The sequence below is a fragment of the Podarcis muralis genome, chromosome 5 (assembly GCF_964188315.1).
Source record: "Podarcis muralis chromosome 5, rPodMur119.hap1.1, whole genome shotgun sequence".
In the NCBI taxonomy this organism is placed as follows: Eukaryota; Metazoa; Chordata; class Lepidosauria; order Squamata; family Lacertidae; genus Podarcis; species Podarcis muralis.
Genome location: NC_135659.1, coordinates 67,952,316 through 67,976,632, shown reverse-complemented (window position 1 = coordinate 67,976,632; position 24,317 = coordinate 67,952,316). Strand labels below are relative to the sequence as shown.

At 42.3% G+C, this 24,317-nt stretch overlaps 1 protein-coding gene across 2 annotated transcripts; it reads left to right on the top strand.

Annotated features, from left to right (window-relative positions):
• Positions 1 to 15,112: 15,112 nt before the first annotated feature.
• Positions 15,113 to 24,012, top strand: SIKE1 (suppressor of IKBKE 1). 2 transcript variants are annotated; one of them, XM_028734579.2, is made up of 6 exons: positions 15,113 to 15,299; positions 15,872 to 16,040; positions 16,154 to 16,259; positions 17,517 to 17,659; positions 18,496 to 18,609; positions 21,858 to 24,012. In XM_028734579.2, the coding sequence occupies exons 2-6, from the start codon at positions 15,882 to 15,884 to the stop codon at positions 21,975 to 21,977; spliced, it is 642 nt and encodes a 213-aa protein (XP_028590412.1). In that variant the 5' UTR covers positions 15,113 to 15,299; positions 15,872 to 15,881; the 3' UTR covers positions 21,978 to 24,012. The 2 variants fall into 2 exon arrangements, with proteins under 2 accessions (XP_028590412.1, XP_077785207.1); XM_077929081.1 differs by lacking the exon at positions 15,113 to 15,299 and adding an exon at positions 15,335 to 15,676.
• The last annotated feature ends 305 nt before the right edge of the window (positions 24,013 to 24,317 follow it).

Genomic DNA, 24,317 nt, shown 5'->3' with positions numbered 1-24,317 from the left:
TTTTGTGATTTATATTTTTACTTTGTAAATTGCTTTTAGTTTGGTTGTATCTTAGAAAAGCAGGATACAAGTGGCCAGGTAAACTAACTATGCTCTTAGTGGTACATGAACATGGAGGGAGAACATGGCAAAGTCAACTTCACTGGATCACCAGTCAGCTCCCCATGTTGATACAGATGCTGTACAATATTATAAGCTACAACATATGGCATGTTGGCTCAAAGCACTTTTGCTAACCCCATTTTAGGCAACAATACTATTTTAAAACTTTTACTACTTGTCAGGGGTGTTGAGAAGAATGTACTGGCCAAGCCACCTGTTGGAGGCTAGGACAAGAATGGGAAACTGGCAGGCGGTGATCTGCCTTTCAACTCAAAATCATGTTTTAGCAATCACAGACCTGGCTCAAAAGTAAATGGAACAACTGCTGCCTTACACAGGGGCATCCAGATCCCAGACCATTTCCGCTCAACATTTTTTATCTTCATAAATTTTATTTCCTTGCCACTGCCATCATATATGATGCGCAGAGGATGACTGTTTCTCAATTGCTCATATATACATATTATGTATCACATACAGCAGGCCATATCCCTTAAACCCAGTAAATGCACTGGGCTTTTAACATTATGAGAATTGTCTGTTCAATTTGGTATTCAAATAGTTAAATAAAAAGCTTCATCCAGTCAGTCCAGCTGGATCATCTCCGCATAACTGACCCTGTCTGCCTGATCTGGTAGTGGATTGTTTACACCACTTTGGTAATTAACCACTATCGGCCTCATTAATGAAACATAAACCACCTCTCCAATTCATTTATAAAGCTCTTGTCAAACATTTAAAACCAAGGGCAAAATCTGAGCAAAGCAGCAGCTCTTTCATAGCTACTGGGACTCTGATTACTGGTGGTCGCTTTGTTGTTGTTTTTCATTTTTTAAAAAATTAAATTATGGAGTAATCTATTGGTCTTGGCTAGCCCCCCAAAAATCCATCTGTGATCTGACATTTAGAAGAGTAACGCTTGGGCAATTATGCTGCGCCCTTCCCTCCCACTACCCCCCCCCCCCCCGTGTAGTGGACTGATGTTTTAACTCCTTAACTATAAATCATTTAACTATAAAAGCAAGAATGTAGCCCAAAGCAGGCACCGTTCCTTAGAAGATCCCCTTCCTCGTCCTCCTATAATAGAAGTGGGAACAAAGTTCATGTTGAGGTGCTATATTAGGAGTAACCAACATGGTGCCCTCCCATTGTTGGACTACAGTTCCCATCATCCCTTATCATTGACCATGTTGGCTGGGATGATGAGAGCTGGAGTCTAACAGCCATCACGAGGTAACCACATTGTCTACTCCTGTGCTGTACAGGTAACTCACAATTTATGTGCATTTAACTTTGTGTGCATTCAGTTTTATGTGCTTGGCAAAAAAATTAATAGAAGCGGGGCAGGGTTCTGGGGAAAATGACTTTGGCAATTCTACCCACCATTGAACCCAATATGTTTTGACTATATGTGATTTTGGCTTTATGCTCAGAACAGCATACGTATATTTTCCCCATTGTATAACTAGGTTTATAAGTTGCATCTGAGGAGGAATGGTTGCTTATTGAAAACAATTAATGCTTTATATATAAATTACACATTGGGTTGGATAAAAACTAAGACAGTTGAACATGGGTCCTGTTGTAATTAATAGGACAGGATATTCATTATTTAATTTAAGTCCCTTTAGTTTCAATGGGACTTAAGTTCAGCTAAGACTGTAATCCTATACACATTTAAAGGTAAAGGTAAAGGTACCCCTGCCCGTACGGGCCAGTCATGTCCGACTCTAGGGTTGTGCGCCCATCTCACTTAAGAGGCCGGGGGCCAGCGCTGTCCGCAGACACTTCCGGGTCACGTGGCCAGCGTGACGAAGCTGCTCTGGCGAGCCGGCACCAGCGCAGCACACGAAAACACCGTTTACCTTCCCGCTATAAAGCGGTACCTATTTATCTACTTGCACTTAGGGGTGCTTTCGAACTGCTATGTGGGCAGGAGCTGGGACCGAACGACGGGAGCTCACCCCGCCGCGGAGATTCGAACCGCCGACCATATGATCGGCAAGTCCTAGGCACTGAGGATTTACCCACAGTGCCACCCGCGTCCTATAAACATTTATCTAGGAATAAATCCAATTAAACACAAGGAGGCTTGGTTTTAAGTAAGCCTGTCTAGGGTTGCACTATTTGATTGGATAAGTACTTAATTCGTTCCGGAGGTCTGAACTTAACCTGAAACTGTTCTTAACCTGAAGCACCACTTTAGCTAATGGGGCCTCCCGCTGCTTCTGCGCCGCCAGAACACGATTTCTGTTCTCAACCTGAAGCAAAGTTCTTAACCTAAAGCACTATTTCTGGGTTAGCAGAGTCTGTAACCTGAAGCGTATGTAACTTGAAGCGTATGTAACCCGAGGTGCCACTGTATCTTGTTCACTGGAGAAGTTCCTTCACTGAAATCTACCTCTCATTTCTTGCAGCTACATACCTATATTGTGGGTTTGCCACTTGAGTTGTGTTTTGGTTTTGATTTATTTGTTTGTTTGGTGTAACTGAGTAATTCTGTAAGTACTAGGGTTTAATTATAGCCGCTTGCATCACTCCTCCTCCTCTTTACAACAATCCTGAAAAGTAGGTCATTATTATGCCTATGTTGCAGATAGGAAACTGCAGCTAAGTGAATTGCCTAGATCCAGCTGGGCCTCAGTTTGACAGTTTAACATTAGGAAAGACATTGTCCTGACCCAGGCCTCTGACTCCTCATCCTCATGTTCAACTGGGAGAAGAATGTGTGCTCTGGCCCAGCCTGTGACATACCTGCCTCCTCAAAAAATCCAGCACCAGAGGAACTTGCAGTCCTGGTGCCTCTCTAGGCTATAAGATCGCATTGCCATCTTTGGGCTCTGGTTAGGAGGCTGCAGTAGAACCACAGCCTCCCTTGCGCTGTCAGAGTCCATGACTCCTAAAACACTTTTTAAGAGTAGAGGCTTCACTCATTGGGTGGGGCTAGCTGCTTAAAGAAACCTGCAGTTTCATTTCCAAATAAAAAATGGAACTGGGGCTTAAGCTTTCCTTGAAGTCTGTCCTGATGGCCTTTCTTTCTGGTTCTAGTACTACAGAATTGAGGGAGGGCTGGTTATGCTTATGCAGGAAACAACCACTGTGTGTTGACATGCAATTTACTGTTGCCTATCAGGACCAAGCTCTCATGCTGAAGCTTGTTTCAGCAGTCAAGGTAAAGAACATTTGTATATAAAAAGAGATACCTAGGCTAGATATCTTATGCCATTGGCTTGTGTAGAGTCCACCTTCAGTCTGAAACTAGTCTGCTTTATCTTTCGTAATGCCCTGTTTAGTTTTAGTATTTTAAACTGAACTGCATTGGCAGAAATAATGGTATTTAAATATAAATGCAGTCCATCAGACAGTGAATACAGGCTTCAATTGGTTTGTGCTTACACTTGTCTGTAAGGAAAACAAACATAGAATTATATGTATTCTAAATTCACTTTAGCCTTTTATTCTGCATGAACAAGACTCTTATCAAGTAAGGCCCAAATGTGTCCTTTGTGAAAACTGCCAAAGTCCTGGTTCTCTTATATGCTGAATACTGCTGTCAAACAAATTGTTGGTCCTCCTACAATCACCCTGGCTTTTCTGTGGATGAACAGGCACATGTAAAGCACTATTGAACGCTTGTTCAAGTTCTCAACACATGTGAACTGCATGGTGGAGGTTGCTATGCTGTGCATTAGAGGCCCAGGAGATCGGCTCCATTGTTTATTTGGTGGAAGTAATGTGGATAAAGATCACCAACCAGTGCAGTTTCATTTACAGTGAGGTGGTAATAAACCTGGGCCTCCAATCCATTGTTTATTTAGAAACACATCATTGTTTCTTTAGAAGCAGTAAGCAGCTCTCTCACAGGCTGATTTTCCAGGAACCATAAAATAGGTAGTAAAAGGTAAAGGTACCCCTGCCCGTACGGGCCAGTCTTGCCAGACTCTAGGGTTGTGCGCTCATCTCACTCTATAGGCCAGGAGCCAGCGCTGTCCGGAGACACTTCCGGGTCACGTGGCCAGCGTGACAAGCTGCATCTGGCAAGCCAGCGCAGCACACGGAAACGCCGTTTACCTTCCCGCTGGTAAGCGGTCCCTATTTATCTACTTGCACCCGAAGGTGCTTTCGAACTGCTAGGTTGGCAGGCGCTGGGACCGAGCAACGGGAGCGCACCCCGCCGCGGGGATTCGAACCGCCGACCTTTCGATCGGCAAGTCCTAGGCACTGAGGCTTTAACCCACAGTGCCACCCGCGTCCCCATAAAATAGGTAGTCTATATCAATAAAGGGGCTGCTATATTCATGTATCAGAAAACGAACCCCTAAGAATTTAAAGCTTGAATGGGTAGCAAGTTCTGAGATTGTGTGGCCATTGTAAATAGGTTGTCTCTTCCATCTTAAGCGTTAAATGTTATGGACACATTTAGTCTCCAGCTTCCTCTACTAATGCTTAACTTAGCAATGCATGATTTCTGGCCCTTTGGCAGTACAGCCTAATAGGTTCTTGAATGTCATCTCTTGATACTATCCACTTAAATCAGAATGAGAATCACAATCTTTGGATGCTGGAGTCTTGTTGCTGGGCCTCTGCCACAAAAATGTTGTTCAAGAGCAGCGTTCAAATAGGGTTTGCAGATTTCAGAAAAACTGTTGATCGTTTATATAGCACAAGGAGACAGCAATTAGACAGGAGTTCCTGGCTAGCATTAAGGATTGGCCATTCTTCTTCAGAGAGCTGGTTAGGTAACAACATAAAGAGACCTCTGTTTTATGTCAAGTATTTTAGAGACATTTGTCTAGTAACATCAATAGTGAAATAAGCCAGTGGTGGGTATGAATCATATTAGTCTTCCTCGGATGAGCTACTAGAGAGTATCCCTAAATTCTGTAGTGGGAAGGGTGAACTTCTAGTTTGGATTCCACCCTTGTGCACAAGAAAGCCAACCTACTCATTCTCTCCAGTGACACGTGTAAATGTAGCATCCCTGAGCATGTCAATCTCAACATTAGGGAAGCAGCTGTACTTCTTTGTAGTAGAGCCCGTTCTTTGCTTGCAAAAGTTTCCAGGTTAAACCCCATGGATCTTCAGGCAGGACTGGGAAATATTAATTTCTGAAACACCCAGAGCCACTGTCACATCAGTGAAGATGTTGGACCAATTATCTGATGAGCTTCCTGTGTTCCATTTTATTTCTTCAAGATGGTATGACTTCTGATATTAAACAGTTCTGTTATGGAATTATTGCTGCAGAGCAGCAGTACAGGTAATAAGATAACTCCCCTACCACTTGTCACTTGTATTTTGGAACTGCAACTGCTGCTGCTGCAATTCTGTAGTGAATACTGAGCCACTTGGTTACTGTTCTCTTCCATTCAGTGGCTTGCGCTAAATTCAGAGAACCAAGCTTGTCCCTGCACTGTTAATTTGCCTGGCTCTTTGTGGACTGATGTCTGGATTTCTTCAAAGCACATGGCAGATAAGAACAAGTGCTGAAGCACAAATAGTTGCAGTGATGCTGATTCTAGAGTCCTCAAACTCTCAGCTTTGTAAATCATCAACAGTGGCTGTACTGCAGAGACCTTGCTCCCATCCTACTTGCTCTCTTTGGTTTATTAGCACACACATAGTACCAAAAGAATATGTTCTCTGTTACAGTAATCCTGCAACTTGCGCTTGCTTTGCTTACGTGATCGCACCTTACACGGGCGTGAGGGTGAGCATAAATGAATATATAGAGAGCAGGAAGTCCCACTGCTCTCCACTCTCCATTTATTTTCACCTCACCCTCCACACACACTGGGTTTTCCTCACTTACCAGGCATGACTACTGCTGTTGAGGATATATTTGCTAAACGGTGAACTGCAGAATTTCTTTTAATTTGCCTACACACAAAACCTGTGCTTCTCTTGAACACTCAAATCCTGACTGTTCAGAAAATTGGCACTTTCACTAGGTGAGCAATATATGTACACTAGTGTTGGCTGAAGCTGTTGGACTATTTGGCTATTGTGAAATGTCATTTCCCAGAGATGTGATAGCCTGTTTTTCTGTTTAAACGGTAAGCTGCTTAGAGAAAGGACTTTGTCCTGGTGGACATCCAAAAGGAAACCCAAGCCAGCTGTCCAAATGTTGCCAGCTTAAAAGTATCCTGGTCAAAGGCATCAGAATTAAACCACAGACCCAAATTCTTCGTTTAACTTTATTTCTTTGAGGTATTGTATTGCTGGGTAGTAAAATCCAGGAGTGGTTTGACTGGTAGGGTCCACTATTCAATGGTGTTCATTGCTTGTGGTGTGGCCACTTATTTATTTATTTATTTATTTATTTATTCATTCTATTTTATTTGCACATTTAACAAAGAAAAGAGGAAAATTAAAGAAAATAATAATATACAACAGGAGGATGTCAGGAGGAGCTGGGGGTGGAGCTAAATGCAGCAGCCACCCGATTGCTCCTCCTCCACCTTCTCCTGGTGCTGCCCCCAATGGGAGGCTGCTTCAACCCCCCCCCCTTCCCCTCTGCAGGAGGAGGAGGAGCCAGGCACTGGAGCTGTTCTATGCTTTGCCTCCATGCTTTTTAGACATTGAGGGGGCCTGCTCCCTACCCCAAAAATATTTGGAGGGGGCAAATGGGCTCAGCCCCCAGGAGCTGGTGCCCCTGCCTTGAGACTCAAATTGCCTCGGTGACTAGGAGTATGTGTTCTCCCTTGCTGCTTTTCCACTCAAAAGTCACTTGCTTTCTTTTCTCTTTTCTTTTTTTTTTAAAATGGCATCTGTGCTCCATAACATTCGTAACATGTCATTGGCTCCTCTGCCATGCTATTTATGGGAACATCTTATCATTGCTAATGAAAAAATGTAGCAGAACAGAAGCATTTGAGACACGAAAGAGCATTCTAGCCTGCAGAGTGTTTACATTCACGTTACAAACCAAGAACATCCTTGAAACACCATGTGGAAGTGGGTGGAATACCCTGAGGTGAAAGAACAACCAGCTGACCCTCTACCTTCCTACAGTTAATACAGCTCACTGGCCATTTGGGAAGGAGAGTTATTTAAGACTTACTGGAACCCTGGTTATTAAGTATGTGTTTGCTCTGGAATTATATATTTGCAGCAATTAGTCAACATTAGTATCCAGGGGCCTGCTTTGGCTTGGTTGTTTTGCTGCAGAGAACCAAGCCTTCCAACTCTAATCCAGCAACCACTTTAGCTGGTGTGTTTGTACTTAAGCTGTAGCAAATAGAATTTAATTAGGTTGTGGTGCTTTTTTTACACATTTATCATCTGCAGCCATAAACCACACATTGCACTTGACTCTTGGCAAAGCGGTGGGGGAAAACTCAAAACAACAAATATTTGAGTTCTAGTTCTGTTACCCTTTGTGGGAGGTCTTGATGGTCAGAGGTGGACTCACACTACAGAATAAGTATGCTGCTTTCCCACCCCACCCCCCAATTAAGAAAGAAAAGATTTCCTGTAAGGATCGTAAAGGGTAGACAATGGACACCAGGAAAATAGGAGAATGAAAGCTGTCTTCTGAGGGATGTTAACCAGCTCCTGAGTGTCACTGTGCTGAGACATACAGCCAAATTCCATTTTTAATTGTATTTAAGAAAGCATATAAAGTTGTGTTTGAACACTGGATATTTCTTTTCACACAAAAAAATCTGGGTTTTATTAAATTACTTTAGGATCACACAGAAGATGCAGTAAAAGTAGATGCTGGGGGTGGGTGCAATTCTGAGTAAAATTTAGTTGCATACCACTCATAGTTATACGCAGAGTAGACCTATTGAAATGTTTGAACATGGCTAAGGTCCATTAATTTCAATGGGTCTACTCAGAGTAAAACTTAGCTGGATACCACCCTGTCTCATATCTGTCCATAGTCACCTGATAACATTTTAATAAAAAAAAACTGAATATCAAACTGAACAATCTCTTGCAAGCATGCTTTTGGTTTTACAATGGAGTAAAATGGCGTATCTGGGTCAGGGATGGGGGACCTGTGGCCCTCAGGAACTGTTGTCGCACTACATCCCCCATAAGCCCCAAACAGCATGGCAATGCACAGGGATGATGGGAATTGTAGTCCAACTGCAACAATTGCCACATGTTCCTGACCCCTATTTGAAGTTAACTGTTGTGTGAACAAGCCAGACTGGATTTGTTTCCAAAGATAGTGCTTTCTCCATGAATATTTCTAAGCACCACTGTTTGTCTGCTGAAGTCTAAGGTACAAATTCTCTGGCCAACATCATCAGTAATCCATCCTGGCTTAAATCATGTGGAGACCAAATCTTTGCTAAATATGTTCAGCTCATTACCAGCTCACATATTTTTGCCCAAAATGTAGCAGTTGCCCTTTGGGGGAGAAGCATCAGTTAGTTTGTTCCTATCTGTACTTTTCCTGTTGGGACAGCTCTGTGCTTTATTTGACAAAATGCAGCCATGTGGCTAAAAGAACTATTAAAAGCATTAAAGCATTAACCTCTCATAACCCCATTTTTCACTTTGTACACATCCATAAGTGTTTAATTGAACTGGAGTTAAACACAGAAAACTTGGAGAAGTCAACTTTATACATTCCCTTCAGTTTATACAAAGCCAGCACGATAAGAAGCCAAAAGAACTAGAAAGAAGACAGCACCATGTGAAAAGCACTCATCATTTCATTTGCCTCCTTTACCGCTATGATCAAATTTTAGAAGGACTGCTTGGATTTTAAAGTAATTCTGCATGGACAAATTTAGGGGTTTATGCTGCTTTTTATAACAGATTACAGGGGTTTTTTTTTCCTGCAAAGGTGCCAGTTAAAGTGGAGATGCTTTTACAAAGAACGTGCTCTGGATGAAAGAATTAAGAGAAGTCTCTCAATAGATACTAAGCGACAAACTAGATGTCACTAAACTATGCATGCAACTACATATCTTGTTTTTTCCTTAAATAATTACAGGGGTGGGGGAGACCAATTATTCAACAAAGGAAGACTTATCTCTTTACTCCCCCACCAAGATCAGAATGGATGGGGATGTTAAATGGGGACATTTTTTTCCTTTTGGCTCCTAGCCACAAGAATGAACAACCCCCACCCCCACGTGCTGATAACTAGGCTTTCCTGCCCTTGTAATTTACATAGCTGCTTGCTATGTGTTTAACTACACTTCAAAATTAACATGATGTGATTCAATAAATGCACATTTTGCATCTTTGCAGAAGATCCACCTGTCTTTTCTCAAGTTTCCATTGGGCATTAATTTCAGCAGGACATTTTGGGACATGCAGGGGTTGGAAATTAATCAGTATGACCATCCCAAAACTTCTGCAGACACAAATAGTATTGAAAGCGGGATTGTGAGTGACCACCCTGCCCCGACAGCAGCATGATCACAAATCACCATGAATGCACAATGAAAAGGACGTCTGGACGGGCCTTAAGCATAGGAATGCTGGTGAGCCTTTTAAAAGAAACTGATGAACAGAAGCAATGCAAGCTCCTTTCCCCCAGCAATTCCCTGACACTGATAATTTTTCACCCTCTTAATATCTCTATTGATGCTTTGAAGGCAATGTGCTTCTCCTCTCCAGCACTGGGGCCCTAGGGTATCAACATTTTAATTGATCACTGTAGGTATGTGTTTAACAGTAGCATGATATGGAGACATTAGCAGCTGATAATGTTTATTTCCATGTCAAGGCCAATTTCTGTGCATCAAACTGCTGTTAGAAAAGCAGGCAAGGCTGATTCCTGCCCCCCCCCTCACTTTGCAAACTTTGGAGCAACCACAAATAAAAACCCTATGGGGTGTGTGCTGAGCTACATCAAATCCTCTGCAGCTTGGCAATTCCTTTATCAGAAAGGCTACTCCTTTATGTGGGGACTGAATATCATGCACTGCATATTTGCCAAGTGTGAATTTAGCAGTACTGTATCAGGATTGGAGGTAGAGGCTTTGGGTTGTGTGAAAGTTACTTTTGCCACCTTGTTGCTTTTTTTTACAAATGTTACCATGCCAAGACAACAAAGACTTTAGTGCTTGATGAATACAACAAAACTTACATCCCTGATCTTAAGTGAACACATTTATTTGCAAATCTTGAGATAAAGGTTTCTTGTCTTCCCAGGCGAGCCTTATACAAGCAGGAGATCCAAATATGTGTACTATGTTTGGTGCAGACACCCAGCTTACATTCTGTCTTGTGAAAATGCAAAAGGAAAGATTAGGTTCCAATTATGGAGATGTACTTCAATGTAACTGAGTCTGGGGCCCATCAGACATCATGCAAGAAAGTCAAAAGAAGCACAGAAAATCTACACACTGAACCTAAGCCAGTCACTACCTCTTAGCCTAACCTACCTCTCGGGGTTGAACCATGTACACCACCTTGAGCTCCTTGTCAAAAAGGTGTAATATAAACACAGTAAAGAAATGCAAGGGGAAAGTCTGTAATGCACTGAAAGTCTGTAATGCACTTGATTTGAACCAGGGCCTTCAGCAGCTAGTCTTTGTTGCCTTCTGTCACCAGAAGCTTCCTTGACAAACCAGGAAGAAATAGCATTATGAGTTAAACTGAACACTATCGTCTGGACCACCAACCCCATACCCTAAATCCCTGCCATTCAACACCTTGCCATTGGGAAATGCTGCTGAAAAGACTTACTCTGCTTTGTCTTTTTGCTATAGAATTTAACCATTGGCCCATCTGCCTCTAGCTCTCTGGATCCTGACCTGCCTGTGCAGCAACCGAGTGTCCATATAATTTTAGCAGAAACTGCAGAAACCAGAAGATTAAACTTTTCATAGCAGGGGCATAGCACCAGCAGCAGACAACATGGTGGGGTGAACCTCCCAGTAGGCGAGTCACTGCTGTTTGCCAGGGTGAGATGGTGGTGACATTGGTGCATTGCAAAAGCCCCAGTGAGATCAGTCCTGTGCTCCTGATAGTGCTTTTGCACCACACTGCCCTGCCTGCTGCCTCACCCTTCCCAGTAAGCACCAGAGACTTGCTGCTCTATTATATCATGAATATTTTTAAAATACCAACGCAGCAATGTTATGCAGTGGGAGAAACGAAAGTATGTATTGTGTGTGAGTTATTGCGCTCTCTCTCTCTCTCTCTCTCTCTCTCTCTCTCTCTCTCTCTCTGTGTGTGTGTGTGTGTGTGTGTGTGTATTACAGGAAGTCATAACCTATAATGGATTTTAAAAGTAAGGTGTGAAAAACCATACTTTTAGCATTAGTGGGTGGGATTTAACTGGTACCCTTACACTCCCAGAAGGGATCCAGTGGAGGCATCTGCTCACAGAGGAGTAGGGGATTTTTGCCTTTTTATCCTTCCATTTGTAACTCTCCGTGACACCACTCATTCTGGAAGGCCCCTTAACTCTCAGGAGCTGATTGTCAGGGGGCTGTTAGTGCAGGGGTAGGGAACCTATGGCCCTTGAAACATTGGACTCCCAACTCCCATTAGCCCCAACCAGTATGAGAAGTGGTCAGGGATGATGGGAGTTGGAGCCCAAGAACATCTGCATGGCCTGGAAGGCCACAGGTTCCTCTTATGTTAGCAGATGCCTTTTCTGCATCGTAAGCCATTTCATGAATGCAAGGGCAGCACTTAGACTCAGTCCCCTTCAATCAGAGAAAAACATCACAATACTCAATATAATGAAGGTGTGTTGCACACTTTCTTGGAAAAACAGCCTGAAGATCCTAATTGCAGAAAGTTGGAGCAAGCATTGAATAAAGGTTTTTCAGTAATACTGTTTTTAAAGGCCAATAGGTCTGAGCCATTACAAAAATGTCCCATTGAACAAAGTTAAATGAAGAATCAAGGACACCAGCTATCACTAAGAGTACCTTCTCTTAGCAAATAAGTAACAAAGACTCCAGTTTCCGTAACAGAATGTCTGGTTTTCGGTTTGTTTGTTTTAGAAAACATGAATAGAGGCTGTTTACTGTGAAAAGGAGCAAACAAGAATATTAGATAAGATGACATATTGACAAATCTCAGCCTGGAATTCATTAAACACTTTTAAAGGCAGTATTTAAATAGATAACCAGGGCCTGTCAGGTCAAGGATAGGAATCCATGTGCCATGCAAATATACGAGTCCAACTATTTACAGTATAGCAAGAAAATGAGGCGCAGTCCTTTGAGAACTAGGGCAGGAATGAATAGGCTCAGGGGTTTTTTTAGCAAGCTTGTGTGCGTTGCAATGGTCAACATAACTACGACTAAATAAAGCAGACCATATATCCAATACAGTTGACACTAACTGGCAGCAGCTCTCCAAGGTTTCATGCAGGGGTCCCTCTATATACCTGGGATTGAACCTGGAACTTTTTGTGTGTAAAGCAAGCATTCTGCCACTGAGCTAAGCTCTTTCCTAGTTGCAATTCCTGGTTGCACAACTGTTCAGCCAGTTCCTGATTTTCACATCACAACTAACCTTCCTTGAGTTACCTCCCCTTCTTAAAACTGCTCCAAAACAAGTTTTGAGGATAAGAAGCAAACAACCCACAGCCAATAGGATATGTTTTTATTCTAATCTTCAAGGTAACAAACTCTGCAGTGAATTCCTTTAGTGGGCCTGGGGTGGGAAGCTCCTGAAATTGTTTTCTGAGAAACATCTGATTGTTTAGAAAATACATTTTTTGACCCTGGAAAGTCATTCAGAAAACACGAAATATTTGTACACAGTCTCTTAACAGTGGACAGATTTCAGGGCCCTCTTCTTGCCATATCAGTCCTTAGATGCAACTGCAAATGACAACACTGCACAGTGGGATTTGTTTATAAAAGCCTTTGTTTACAGAAATCCTTAATTTGCCAAATTCTAGTTTCTTGGCATGATAGTGGTTTAAACGCAACATTCCTTATATCATTTTGCTCTCTACTTCCATGAGTAGGCCACACTAATATAAATACGGGGGCGGGGGACACACACAAACATCCATGTTAGACAGAAGGAACATAAGCAATACTGCCAACGTTTGCTAGAGCAGTCTCATCACCACCCCTGCTCCAGATGTTACAGAAATTAGCATGGGCTTAAGTTGAATTCTGTATATACTTATCAGGCCACTGAATTCAATAGGACTTATTTCTGAGTAGACATGGCTAGGATTGCATTGTTGAACAGTTTTTAATTTAACTATTTGCACCATATCAATCCTTTATTTCCTTTCCCTACAATAGATCCCTTTATGAACCTTAGGTAGGAAATGCAAATCTCTTTTCAAGTGACAGCAAGGTGAGGGCATACAACTTCAGTTACTGTAGTGAGCAAGCACTCATAACAAAGAGAAATAACACTTAAAAGTTCCACCCAGCCTTCTGTTCCTATTCTGATTACAATCTTCCACGTGCAGGACAAAAGTAGTGGAAGTAGAATTCAGTTGTAAACATGTAAATAACACATCCTCTTGGCAACATGACCACTGCCTAAAGAAGCTAATTTGCTCTGTCCTTGTTTTTTGGGACTGAAATCTGGGTTGTTTTAAAGAAAACATTAGGGCTAGGAAGATAGAACCAACAGGAGAAGTTAAAAGCAAGGATTCCATGTGTCAATCCAATTGATTTTTTATTTTTATTTTTTTGTAAATACAGGTTTGCTAGAATCAGACTTTGGGAAATTCGGTACTACTGTCTCCTCAAATCAAATAATAATTATTTAAATTGTTTTTTACAATGGACTTTAAAAAAGGATCTTGGAACAACTTACAGATAATAAGTAATATAGTCACTGCTCTCAGGTTTGCCAAGTTAAAAGACAAGATCAAAATGCAAAAAAAGACATATTAGGGTAACACCTTCAGGCAACCAAAATAATGTGCAAACTTTCAAGTTCTTTTATCAGGCTAGGTTAGGGTGGGGAATCTTTTCAGCCAGACAGTTGTAGTCTCCTGGACATTCTCCAGAGAGCCATGCACCAGTGGTAAGCAGCAGAAGTCGGCAGAACATCAAATGTAAATTTTGCCATTGTACCATAGGCTGGTTTCTACACACCCTCCCTCTTGTCCATCCAGACAAGCAAGAGAAGTTCCAATCAAGCAAAAAAATACTTGGGAGTTTGAAGCAGGACCTGGATGGTAAAGAGAGTAATGGGGGAGGGAGTTGGGTGACACGGACACCACTGAATCAGCATTGGGGCACGCAAGGATAGGGAAATGAGGAGGGTGGAGGAAAACAGAAAGCTTGTGCACTAGCTACAATTCTTATAAGGACTTGCTGGAATGAAAACAGGGCAGTCAATGCAATGACTGTTACTAGATGGCAGTTAAAGGGAGGGCCAAAAAAAAAGCTAGCCTCTCAGCAGAGTTGATGGGAATAGTCCTGCTTCTTTTCTCTACTTCTGTTCCGCAGTTTGAATGACTCCAGCCGGCAGAATTTAAAGCAACATTTCATGCTGCAGATTTGACAGGCAGAAAAGGGATTGTAAACGGACAGCTAGAAGGAAGGCAGGCAGATGGGATAGGTGCGCACATGGCTGGGTAATGGCTTGCTAAAACAAATGGAATTGGAAAGCGCTGCATTTGAACTGATTTTAAAGAGCAGCACAAGCCTACACGTGCCTACTCAAAAGTAAATCCATTGCCTCCAATGCGGTCTCCCCTACCCCCCTCGATGAGCAGAGGATTCTCGCTTACAGCGCAATCCTTATACATGTCTACTCAGAAGCAAGCCCTACATGGCAAGTAGGTACAGGACTGCGGCTGTGAATAACGAAATCAAACCCACGGACGTGGTCGCGCGCAACCGATGCCTGAACCAGAACTTGACACGGAGCTTTCAAGCTACGAGGCTGCGCCTGACAACTGATCTTGAGCGTTTAGCTCCTGCTAGCGGAACCGCCGGGCCCCTTACGAGGCTGCAGGCCGGAGAGATGCTGCAGGCGCAGCCTTCCCCGGTCGCTGCTCCGCCAAAGGAACAGGACGGCTCCACCTGTTGGATTTCCGCAACCCAAAGGGGAGCCTCGGCGAAGCGCCCGCCGCCTACAACCGGAAACCGGAAGTTTCTCCGGAGAGCTATGAATTTCCCTTGACTCGGAGAGGAAGGAAACTTCATACCGGAAGCGGCGGCGGCCGGAGCGCGGAGCCTGTGACCTCTGCGCCCCCTAGTGTGCCTCGGAGCCGGGACCCTCTTCGCTGACGTCCGGAGGGAGGGAAGCCGGAGCGGGAGGCGCGGCCGGAGGGGGTAAGTAGGAGGGCGCGGACCGGGGGTCGCCTCCTGGGAAGGGCGAGGGGCTGCCTCGGGGTCTCCCGGGACTGGGAACGGCCGCAATGCTATGTTGCCTCCTTTCTCCCATTCACTCCATGTTGGACGCGGAAGGTGCTGCCACTAAAACCGGACCCTGCTTGTCTGCCCTTCCTAGGGCACAGACCTCCCTAGAGCACACAGAGTGGAGCTTGGGGCACCCATGTCGTGTGGCCAGTTCTGTGTCCCAGCCTCCTCTAGTGCTTTCGTACCTCCGCCCTCCCAAAAAACACCCCACCGTAATATTTATTTATTACATTTATGTGGTGTACCTGGTTCTCCTCTTCTCTGCTTCATCCTCTCCACAACCCTGTGAGGTAGGTTAGGCTAAACGATGGGGAGTGGCCCAAGGCCATCCAGTGAGCTTCATGGCTGAGGGGGGATTCGAACCCTGATCTCCCAGGTCCTGGTCCAACACTCTTAACCGTTACACCACATATTTCAAAGCCTCACATACTCTGAGCCTGGCTTTGATAGCTCTTGAATCTTAACCCGATCCGTTCTCCTTTCAGTTCCCTGACAATGGCCTGTACTATAGAGAAGATCCTGACCGATGCAAGGACCCTGCTGGAAAGGCTGAAAGACCACGACAACGCAGCTGAGTCTCTCATTGACCAGTCTACCATGTTGCACAAGCGGGTTGTGTCCATGAAGGAGGCCGGCACGCCTCTTTCGCACAAGGTGAGTACGGACCCAGCAGTGTCAGCGTGAAAACGTGGGTCGGGGTGAGTGGAATGTTGTATGGATATTATTAGACTGCTCTGGGTTCACATGGACCATCTTTCCTTTACAAGTATCAAGAGGACGGAGCTGAGCTGAAGGACATGTCTAAATACAAACCTCATATTCTGCTATCTCAGGAGAACACTCAGATCAGAGACTTGCAGCAGGAAAACAGAGGTGAGCATTGTGTTAGCGAGGTAACTATGAGCCCTCAAGTGACTTGTTTGGCTGCAAGGGTTAACCAGAACATAATGCAAGCCTGCACCACTGATGGTTGTCTTGAACTGAAGGATGTAAAGAGCATCCATGCCTGTGTGGTCTAGTCACAGCTCTAAACAGGATTAGTCCTTGGATATGGTTGCTCATTTCACAAGCACCCTAATCCTAAACATACATACTTTAAGTTCTATTGATTTCTGTGGGACTAATGTCTTAAGTGTGACTACTGATCTACCGTAATTCCTTCATACTAAGTGGTGTGTGGCACCTGATGAGTGCCACATTTTGTGCTGTAGCACAAAAATATATCTGGATACCGCCCAAATATTCTTCTCAGTACCAGTTCCTTATTCAATTGCATTCTTGGTGAAAGCTGTCTTTAAAGCTTGATAATAAAATTCTATTTCTATGGCATGCACACATTTCACCTACAGTCCTTTTTTTAAAAAACTGGCACCCATTTCCATTCTTTAACCTGATCACTTTCCCCACTGCCTCCAAAATACAGTCTGAACCTGAATAGCATGGCAGCATTGATGTTTATGATCTATTACTGTACCTTAAACTTCATGAATTGATGAGTTTTTCTTTTAAAACTTTGGAAAACTTCAGGGTGCTGGGGCCAGTAAAAGTTTCAATATATTCTAATTGATGGTTTCTGCCAATTGTAACTAATCTAAAAATTTAAGTTGTGCATGTTTGGGCTGAATTAACACCTAATTCAGTTCAGTACACAAAGACTGCAGTTTACAGCCTTTGTGTGCTGGCCATTAATGTATGTCAGATGGATCGGCTCTTGAGAGCATGATAGCGACAGCAGGATTTCCCAAGACTGCCATCCTGAACAGACACATCTTGAACAAAATGGGGCTTATATCCAAGTAGATGTGCACAGTATTGGTCTGGAAACAAAACTGAATAAGTGCTGCACATATATCCAGAGTTTGAATCAATAGGTGATGTACTGTACAGTTAAGGAAGACCAGACCCATAAGGAATTTCTTGAAATTTCAGAAAATTTAATTCTTATTATAAGAGTAAGAAATCGTGTTCATAAGGCACCAGTGGGCTAAGAAAATGTAAGGATTTGAAAATTATTGTATGTATAGAAGATGGAGAGGTAGGATGCACAGGGAAGTTATACAGCCTTAATGTGACCTTACAATATGGAGTTTCTTCCTTGTATTTGCATGGAATTTGTGTTATATTTTTCAGAACTGTGGGTTTCTTTGGAAGAACATCAGGATGCTTTGGAACTTATTATGAGCAAATATAGGAAACACATGTTGCAGCTGATGATGAAAAGAAAAGATGTGGATGCTCAGCCAATTTTGAAAGTGCATCAAGCTCAGTCTGCAGTAAGGAATTATTATCTTCCTTCCTTTCTATTATCTTCTTTCTGGAATAAAAAGAATAAGTTTTCAATAGCAATAAAGATGAGTGGCTTAGTTGTTGTGCTCTGTTCCAATGATGTTTTTTTCTTGCCTTTTTTACATTTTCCTCAAGAGTTTGTTCTCTGAAACATCTTCCTTCCATTAGTGCTCACAGGTCACAAGTGCCTTCTCTTTGTGAAATAAAGTGTTGCAACTCATCCACAAGGTATCTTCCTTAGAATTCTTATAAAGAAAATTACCTGATATCACACACACACACACACACACACACAATATAATTGCAGTTCTTTGTGACTTCAGTATTGTAAAATGCCATGAGATACCCTTAATTTGTTTTTGTACTGCTTGCCAAAATACATACCAGCTATAAGATCCAAGAGATTCTCACCACCACCACTACCTTAAATCAGCCAGTATGTTGTAATTAATTCTGTCAGATTGCAACCTGAAGATCTGACCTTCCCTCTTAAACCTTCTGGGATAGCAGGAGAACATGCAGTTCCAGTACCTCCTGCCACATTCTGTAACAATCCCTCTCCTCTATTTGTGACAGCAAATGAGACTTTGGTTTTACCACACCGCCAGTTAAGGGAACCAACATGGGAATATGACAGAAGGCACAGTAGAGCACAGTTCAGGAAGAAGCTCAGGTGTACAATATGACAGCACTAGGTCCAGTGAGGGAAGGATGAAGACATGACTCTTTGGTTCCGTGTTCTTTGACTTTTCTTTGGAAATACCTGATTTAACTTGTTTTTCTTTTTATTAATTTATAATTTTGCTTTGAAATCTGCTTACAGGAAATTGAGAGTCAAATCGACAGGATCTGTGAGATGGGAGACGTAATAAGAAAAGCTGTTCATGTGGACAATGACCAGTATTATAAAATACAAGAAAAGCTAGCACAGTTAGAGGTAAGATGCTGAACAACTGTACAGATAGGTAGCCGTGTTGGTCTGCCATAGTCAAAACAAAAAAAATTCCTTCCAGTAGCACCTTAAAGACCAACTAAGTTAGTTCTTGGTATGAGCTTTTGTGTGCATGCACACTTCTTCAGATATTCAGTGGTATCTGAAGAAGTGTGCATGCACACGAAAGCTCATACCAAGAACTAACTTAGTTGGTCTTTAAGGTGCTACTGGAAGGAATTTTTTTTTGTTTTGAACAACTGTAGTTGGGGATAGAAAACAGGGAGGCTTGTGCCTTGTCAAAGGGTTCTTTCAGCCTCCAAGCCTAAACTAGAGTTGATTGCTGCTTTGTTAAAAGCCAATGCCTGCCTTGAAGTCCTCCTGCTGTAGTCCTGGTACAGCTGTTGAGATAGGAAAGCTGGCAGCTGAGCATCATGAAAGTAGAATCTGCACTTGCAGAATGCTGCTCCGTATCATAGCCCTTAAAACTGCAAGTTAAGAGGCCGCAACTCTTTGAGTCAGGCTTGAATTACTGAAAATTCTGTTGCTTCACTCTGATATGGGACACATGAATTTACTGGAGGGGAAAGGGTAATGCTGCATAGTATGAAAATACGGTTTCAAGTTGGCAATTAAGCAGGTTAATTGGGGGATACAGCATTCAGTAGAACCTTACGACTAGGTACAGCAAGGAGCACCATGCAACCACTGAAGCTTTCTCACATGATTAAGAAACAGCAGTTAAGGTGGATAATCAGAATCTTAGCTTACCCCTCCCCTTTGAAAGTCAGGTAGGTAGCCATGTTGGTCTGACGCAGTATATATATTATATATATATGTCCAGTAGCACCTTAGAGACCAACTAAGTTTCTTCTTGATATGAGCTTTCATATCTGAAGAAGCTGAAGAAGTGTGCATGCACACGAAAGCTCATACCAAGAACAAACTTAGTTGGTCTCTAAGGTGCTACTGGACAATTTTTATTAATCTTTTTATATATTTCTGCTTTGAAAGTCAGTTGCAGAGGGAGCCTGTGAAAGTAGAATGGCACTGTCTGTGAACACCGAAAAGCAAATAAAATGAAACTTATGGTTCATTTTATTTTCCTTTCAATTCCCTCCTTAAGGAACTGCCATGACTCCAAGCTCCTCAGGCAAGTGCCAATAGTGGTAATGTTTCAGCACCTCTAAAAATTATTACTATTTTATGCACTGCTTTTTACATGAGTCCGAAGGCAGTTTACAGACATACAATAAAAACAGCTAAAATAGTTTTAAAAGCTGAACAAAAACAACTAAAGATAGGTTTAAAAATAATGCAAAATAAACCTCTAAAACAGAAACCTTTTCATCCAGCTGGAAAAGCTTGTTCAAACAAAACTATCCTCAGTTTCTAGAAAGTACAAATAATGGGTGCCTGTTACACCTCAATAGGGATGTTATTCCACAAAAAAGGATTCAAACTTAGTTTATTAACCCTCATCCAGCCCATCACTGCACCCAGACTGTGGTCTGGGGCCTACACAACCACTCCCAATTCAGATGTTACAGAGAAATGGAGCTTGGTATCACCACAGTACTGATGACACCTCACTACAGTTTATTGTGGGAGGAGCAGGGTACTTTTCCATTGGCAAGGAGGAGTGTTGCCAGATGGCCCTAGGGTTACCTAGTCAGGTGGAGAGCTGCCACCAGTGGTTCTTCTGCCTAGATAGTCAACAGAAAGTTCTGAAACAGGATGTTTTTGTTTGGCGGAGGAGGAGTTTGGATTTGATATCCTGCTTTATCACTACCCGAAGGAGTCTCAAAGTGGCTAACATTCTCCTTTCCCTTCCTTCCCCACAACAAACACTCTGTGAGGTGAGTGGGGCTGAGAGACTTCAGAGAAGTGTGACTGGCCCAAGGTCACCCAGCAGCTGCATGTGGAGGAGCGGGGAAGTGAACTCGGTTCACCAGATTACGAGTCCACTGCTCTTAACCACTGCACCACACTGGGGTATCTGTGGCTTTCGATGTGCTGGACCAAAGCCCCATGAATCCCCCAAGGGGTCTAAGTTCAACTGCCCCATTCCAGGGCTTCAGATGATCCATAGTGGGTTCACCGCTCCCCTCCACCCCACAGCACCCCAGATCATTTGGATTTCTCTGCATTTATGTGTAGGAAACTTGAGCAAAGCCTCCGTTTTTTTAAAAAGACCAAACCAGGATCAATTACTGCAGCCACTCCAAATGGTTGCTAGATATATTTTTTTCTAGCTGCCTTTAAGGGAATCTTAAATACGAAGGTACAGCATTGTTGTGAAATACTATCTCACCAAACCAGCAATACGTATGAGGATAATAACACTGGATAGCTTTTGTATTGGCACCATTTTAGTGTATTTTTTAAAACTTCATTCTCCAGACAAGTTGGCCTTGGTTTAAGGAAGCATGCTGCTGCTAAATTAGTACAACAATTTACGTCCTGGATTTCTCTATGAGCAGTTGTTCCTGTTTGTCACTCTTAATGAGAGATAATCAAGACAACCAAACCAGGAAACCAATCTCCAAACAAAGGATCTGTCAGCTTCCACAGGAGATGGGGATTAGAGTCCTGCTCTTTAGGAAAACATTCAGGATTGGACAGAATGTGTGTGTGCCCCTCTCCTGGTAAACTGGACCAATCAATATCTTAAGTGGCAAGCTTATAAAAAGCCACTGAAGGAGTCTTACGTTGACAGTTTCGCTTTGGTATAAACACTAAATCATTGAACAATTTGAACAGAACCAGGAATAATAAGGTGGCTACTTGGCAGCAATGGGGTGATCTTGACTCTCTTGAAAAATTCTTGCAGAGCATTTAAAGGACATTCAAGGTTGGTGGTCAATAAATAACTAGGCCAGGAAGCTGTGTGTGTGCTTGCTAGGTTCTTGTTGTCATGGCAACAGAGAAGAAATACACATAAGCCCCAGGCTGTGTCCAGAATAGGAGTTTGAGCAGTTCTTAAAATGGATGTTAGATCACCAAGCTGGCAATTACCAGTCAACTTGGCCAACACAGGTTTAGTACAACACAACTTGTGAAAGTGCTGATAGAAATGGATCTGTAAATCATCAATGTTTTCTCTTGCTATTTTTGTCTAATAAATGAGACCAATATTTATTTGTTTATTTACATTTGCCAAGGGTCTGGATTTAGTACTATCTTATATTAGCACTTATATAACTGTCACTGCTTTGCTCATAGGTTTGAAACTGTTTTTATTGGTTTTATAGCTTGAAAATAAAGAGTTGAGAAAACTCTTAACAATCAGCAGAGAATCTATCGAGGTGAGGCAAGAAGAAATGCCTGATGGTGCTTCTCAATCCACAAAGCAACTGCCTTTGAATAGTTGATCTCTGAAGCTGGTAAACTGCACTGCAGGAAGGAGTGTGCTTATTTTACAAGCTGTTCTTTTAATTCCCTCATGTCTCCGTTTGGGTATCATTCCAGCCTTATGCTATATTATAGACTGTGCTTTGTGCATAGCTGCTGAAATGACTCCCTCTGCAGGCTAAGCTTTGCCCTGCTTAATCGTGCAGAGGAGTACTCGTGCAGCTGTAGTCCTAAGCAAATGCTTTCTCAGGGTTATCCTTGCTTTCAGAAATCTCAGTTGGATAGGACAATTTGATCACTTTTGGCTTTTCCAGTGTAAGTACATTTCTTTAAAAGTCAGACTTTTATAGGAAATGCAGCAAAATAGTCCAAACAGACTTATTTTCTTAGAAGTTTATTTACTTTCAAGCAAATAATGCCTAAGATAAATTGTCATGCAGAATTTAGGCACTCCCGTTCTTAATTTGATTTAATTAATCGTCTAAGCAGTATTTTGGTTCCATTTAACTACTGTGTACCAAAATTACTTCTCTTGAATACATCAACCAATATAGAAAGTAATGCACAATTATCTGTAAAAGTATTCTCTGAAACCCTACATGTGTGAGTGCAGTGGTTGCACACAGAGAGATCTCATAATGTATAGCAGAATCTTGCATTTAGCACCCTGTCTAACATGCCATACCATTATGGAGGTCCTTGAATGTCTCCTGTATTTCCATCCATTCCTCTTTTCCCTCTCCCTCCCCAACTCAAGGAATCTGAGCTCATGTTCCTTCACTGAGCAGAGCTGGCATGTACAGACCTCAAATTCCTTGTAATTGCTTGTTGAGGGTCAGGGGGCAAGATATCTGTTAAATCCCTTGGAGACTCCTCTGTGTGCAGGCATTGCTCTTGCATGGGGAAGAAATCATGCCCCATCTATTCATGTTTACATAGTACTGAAATGATCTAGAATGATGACTCTTCCAAAAGCAGCATCCTTTGGAACTTCATGCTAAGTATTTCAAAATTTCCTCTTTGCGAGGTATTGATAGTAAAATGCTGCTGTTTCTAGATTTCCCCCCTTTTCTTCTACTTGAGACTTCAGATGGGTGCTGCATGGAATCTTGTTTGTGTACTTTATTGAAGATCTTGTCTTCATGCTGAGTAGTTAAGGAAAGCATTCACCAAACAGACTTGAAGACAAATAAATTATAAAGTGATTGTATAGGAACCTAGCCAAGTCCTGTCCTCATTTATAGTGCTCTGCAGTTTATTGTGTGTTCTTCTTAGCTGCTCGCTTGCAGACTCTCACATCCTCATACCTGATAGATTCTACGACTGTCTCAACATTGTGCTTGTGGAGCTAGAACTGGAGACATGTCTAGCCTGTGTGGTCACATCTGTATAAATGTATTTGTCCCTTAGCATGCTTCCATCTTGTACAGCATATTGCCTATTGCTAAAGTGTTGTAAACCATAATGAATGGGAAAGAAGATATTTCAGTGTTTCTGCTTTCTACAGGTAAGTTTCAGAGTAGGATCAATTGCTCAGTGTTGACTTGAGCTTGCGGCACATGTCCTTTCTCCATGTTTATCATCTTTCCCCATCAGTGTGGTGGAGATGAGAGCCGGGTTTATTCTTCAAATTCATCTTTTGGTGTTTTTAAATCCTTACCAGTCAGTTTTACTTTGAAGACTGAGCTGATAAAAGAGCTGCTGCTTTTCTGCATTATGCAAACATAACCTAATCAGCGGGACAGATTCACCTGTATATCATCACTTTGCAGTGTTATGCCTTAAATATATGCCATCAGTGCCACCTTCAGAATCAAACAGGCTCTTGTTATGAGCGGCAACGTATGCTCAGTCCGTGCATAGATTCTGGATTATTTTGTAAATACCCTTGAGGGGTGTTACAATGTACATAAGTGAGTTACAGAGCTGTTGTGCTATTGTTTGCCATCTTATCTGCCTGCTCTGATCAGTGAATTCAATCTTGTCTTTACCTCTCAGGTATTAAATATGTATATTTGCTCATTTTCCTGAAATAAATGTTTTGAGGCAATATTATATGTTGTGGCACTTTTTGTACCGTGGATAATTTATTGACTTGCTTTACCATTGGCCAGTACCATTGTTTGCTGATTAACCACTTGGACCATTGCAAGTCATGTTCTGTATTTATCTGCAAATTAGGCTGAGTAAAGGGAACTGAAATTGGCCTACGCTGGCTATAAATAGGCGTCTAGTGCAACCATGTTTATCAAACCAATTAAACCTTTAGGAATTTCATAAATGCCTATATTTAACTTTGTAAAACCAAGTTTTATTTCAGTCATTGACAGAAACAAAATGTACACATTCTCCCTCATACA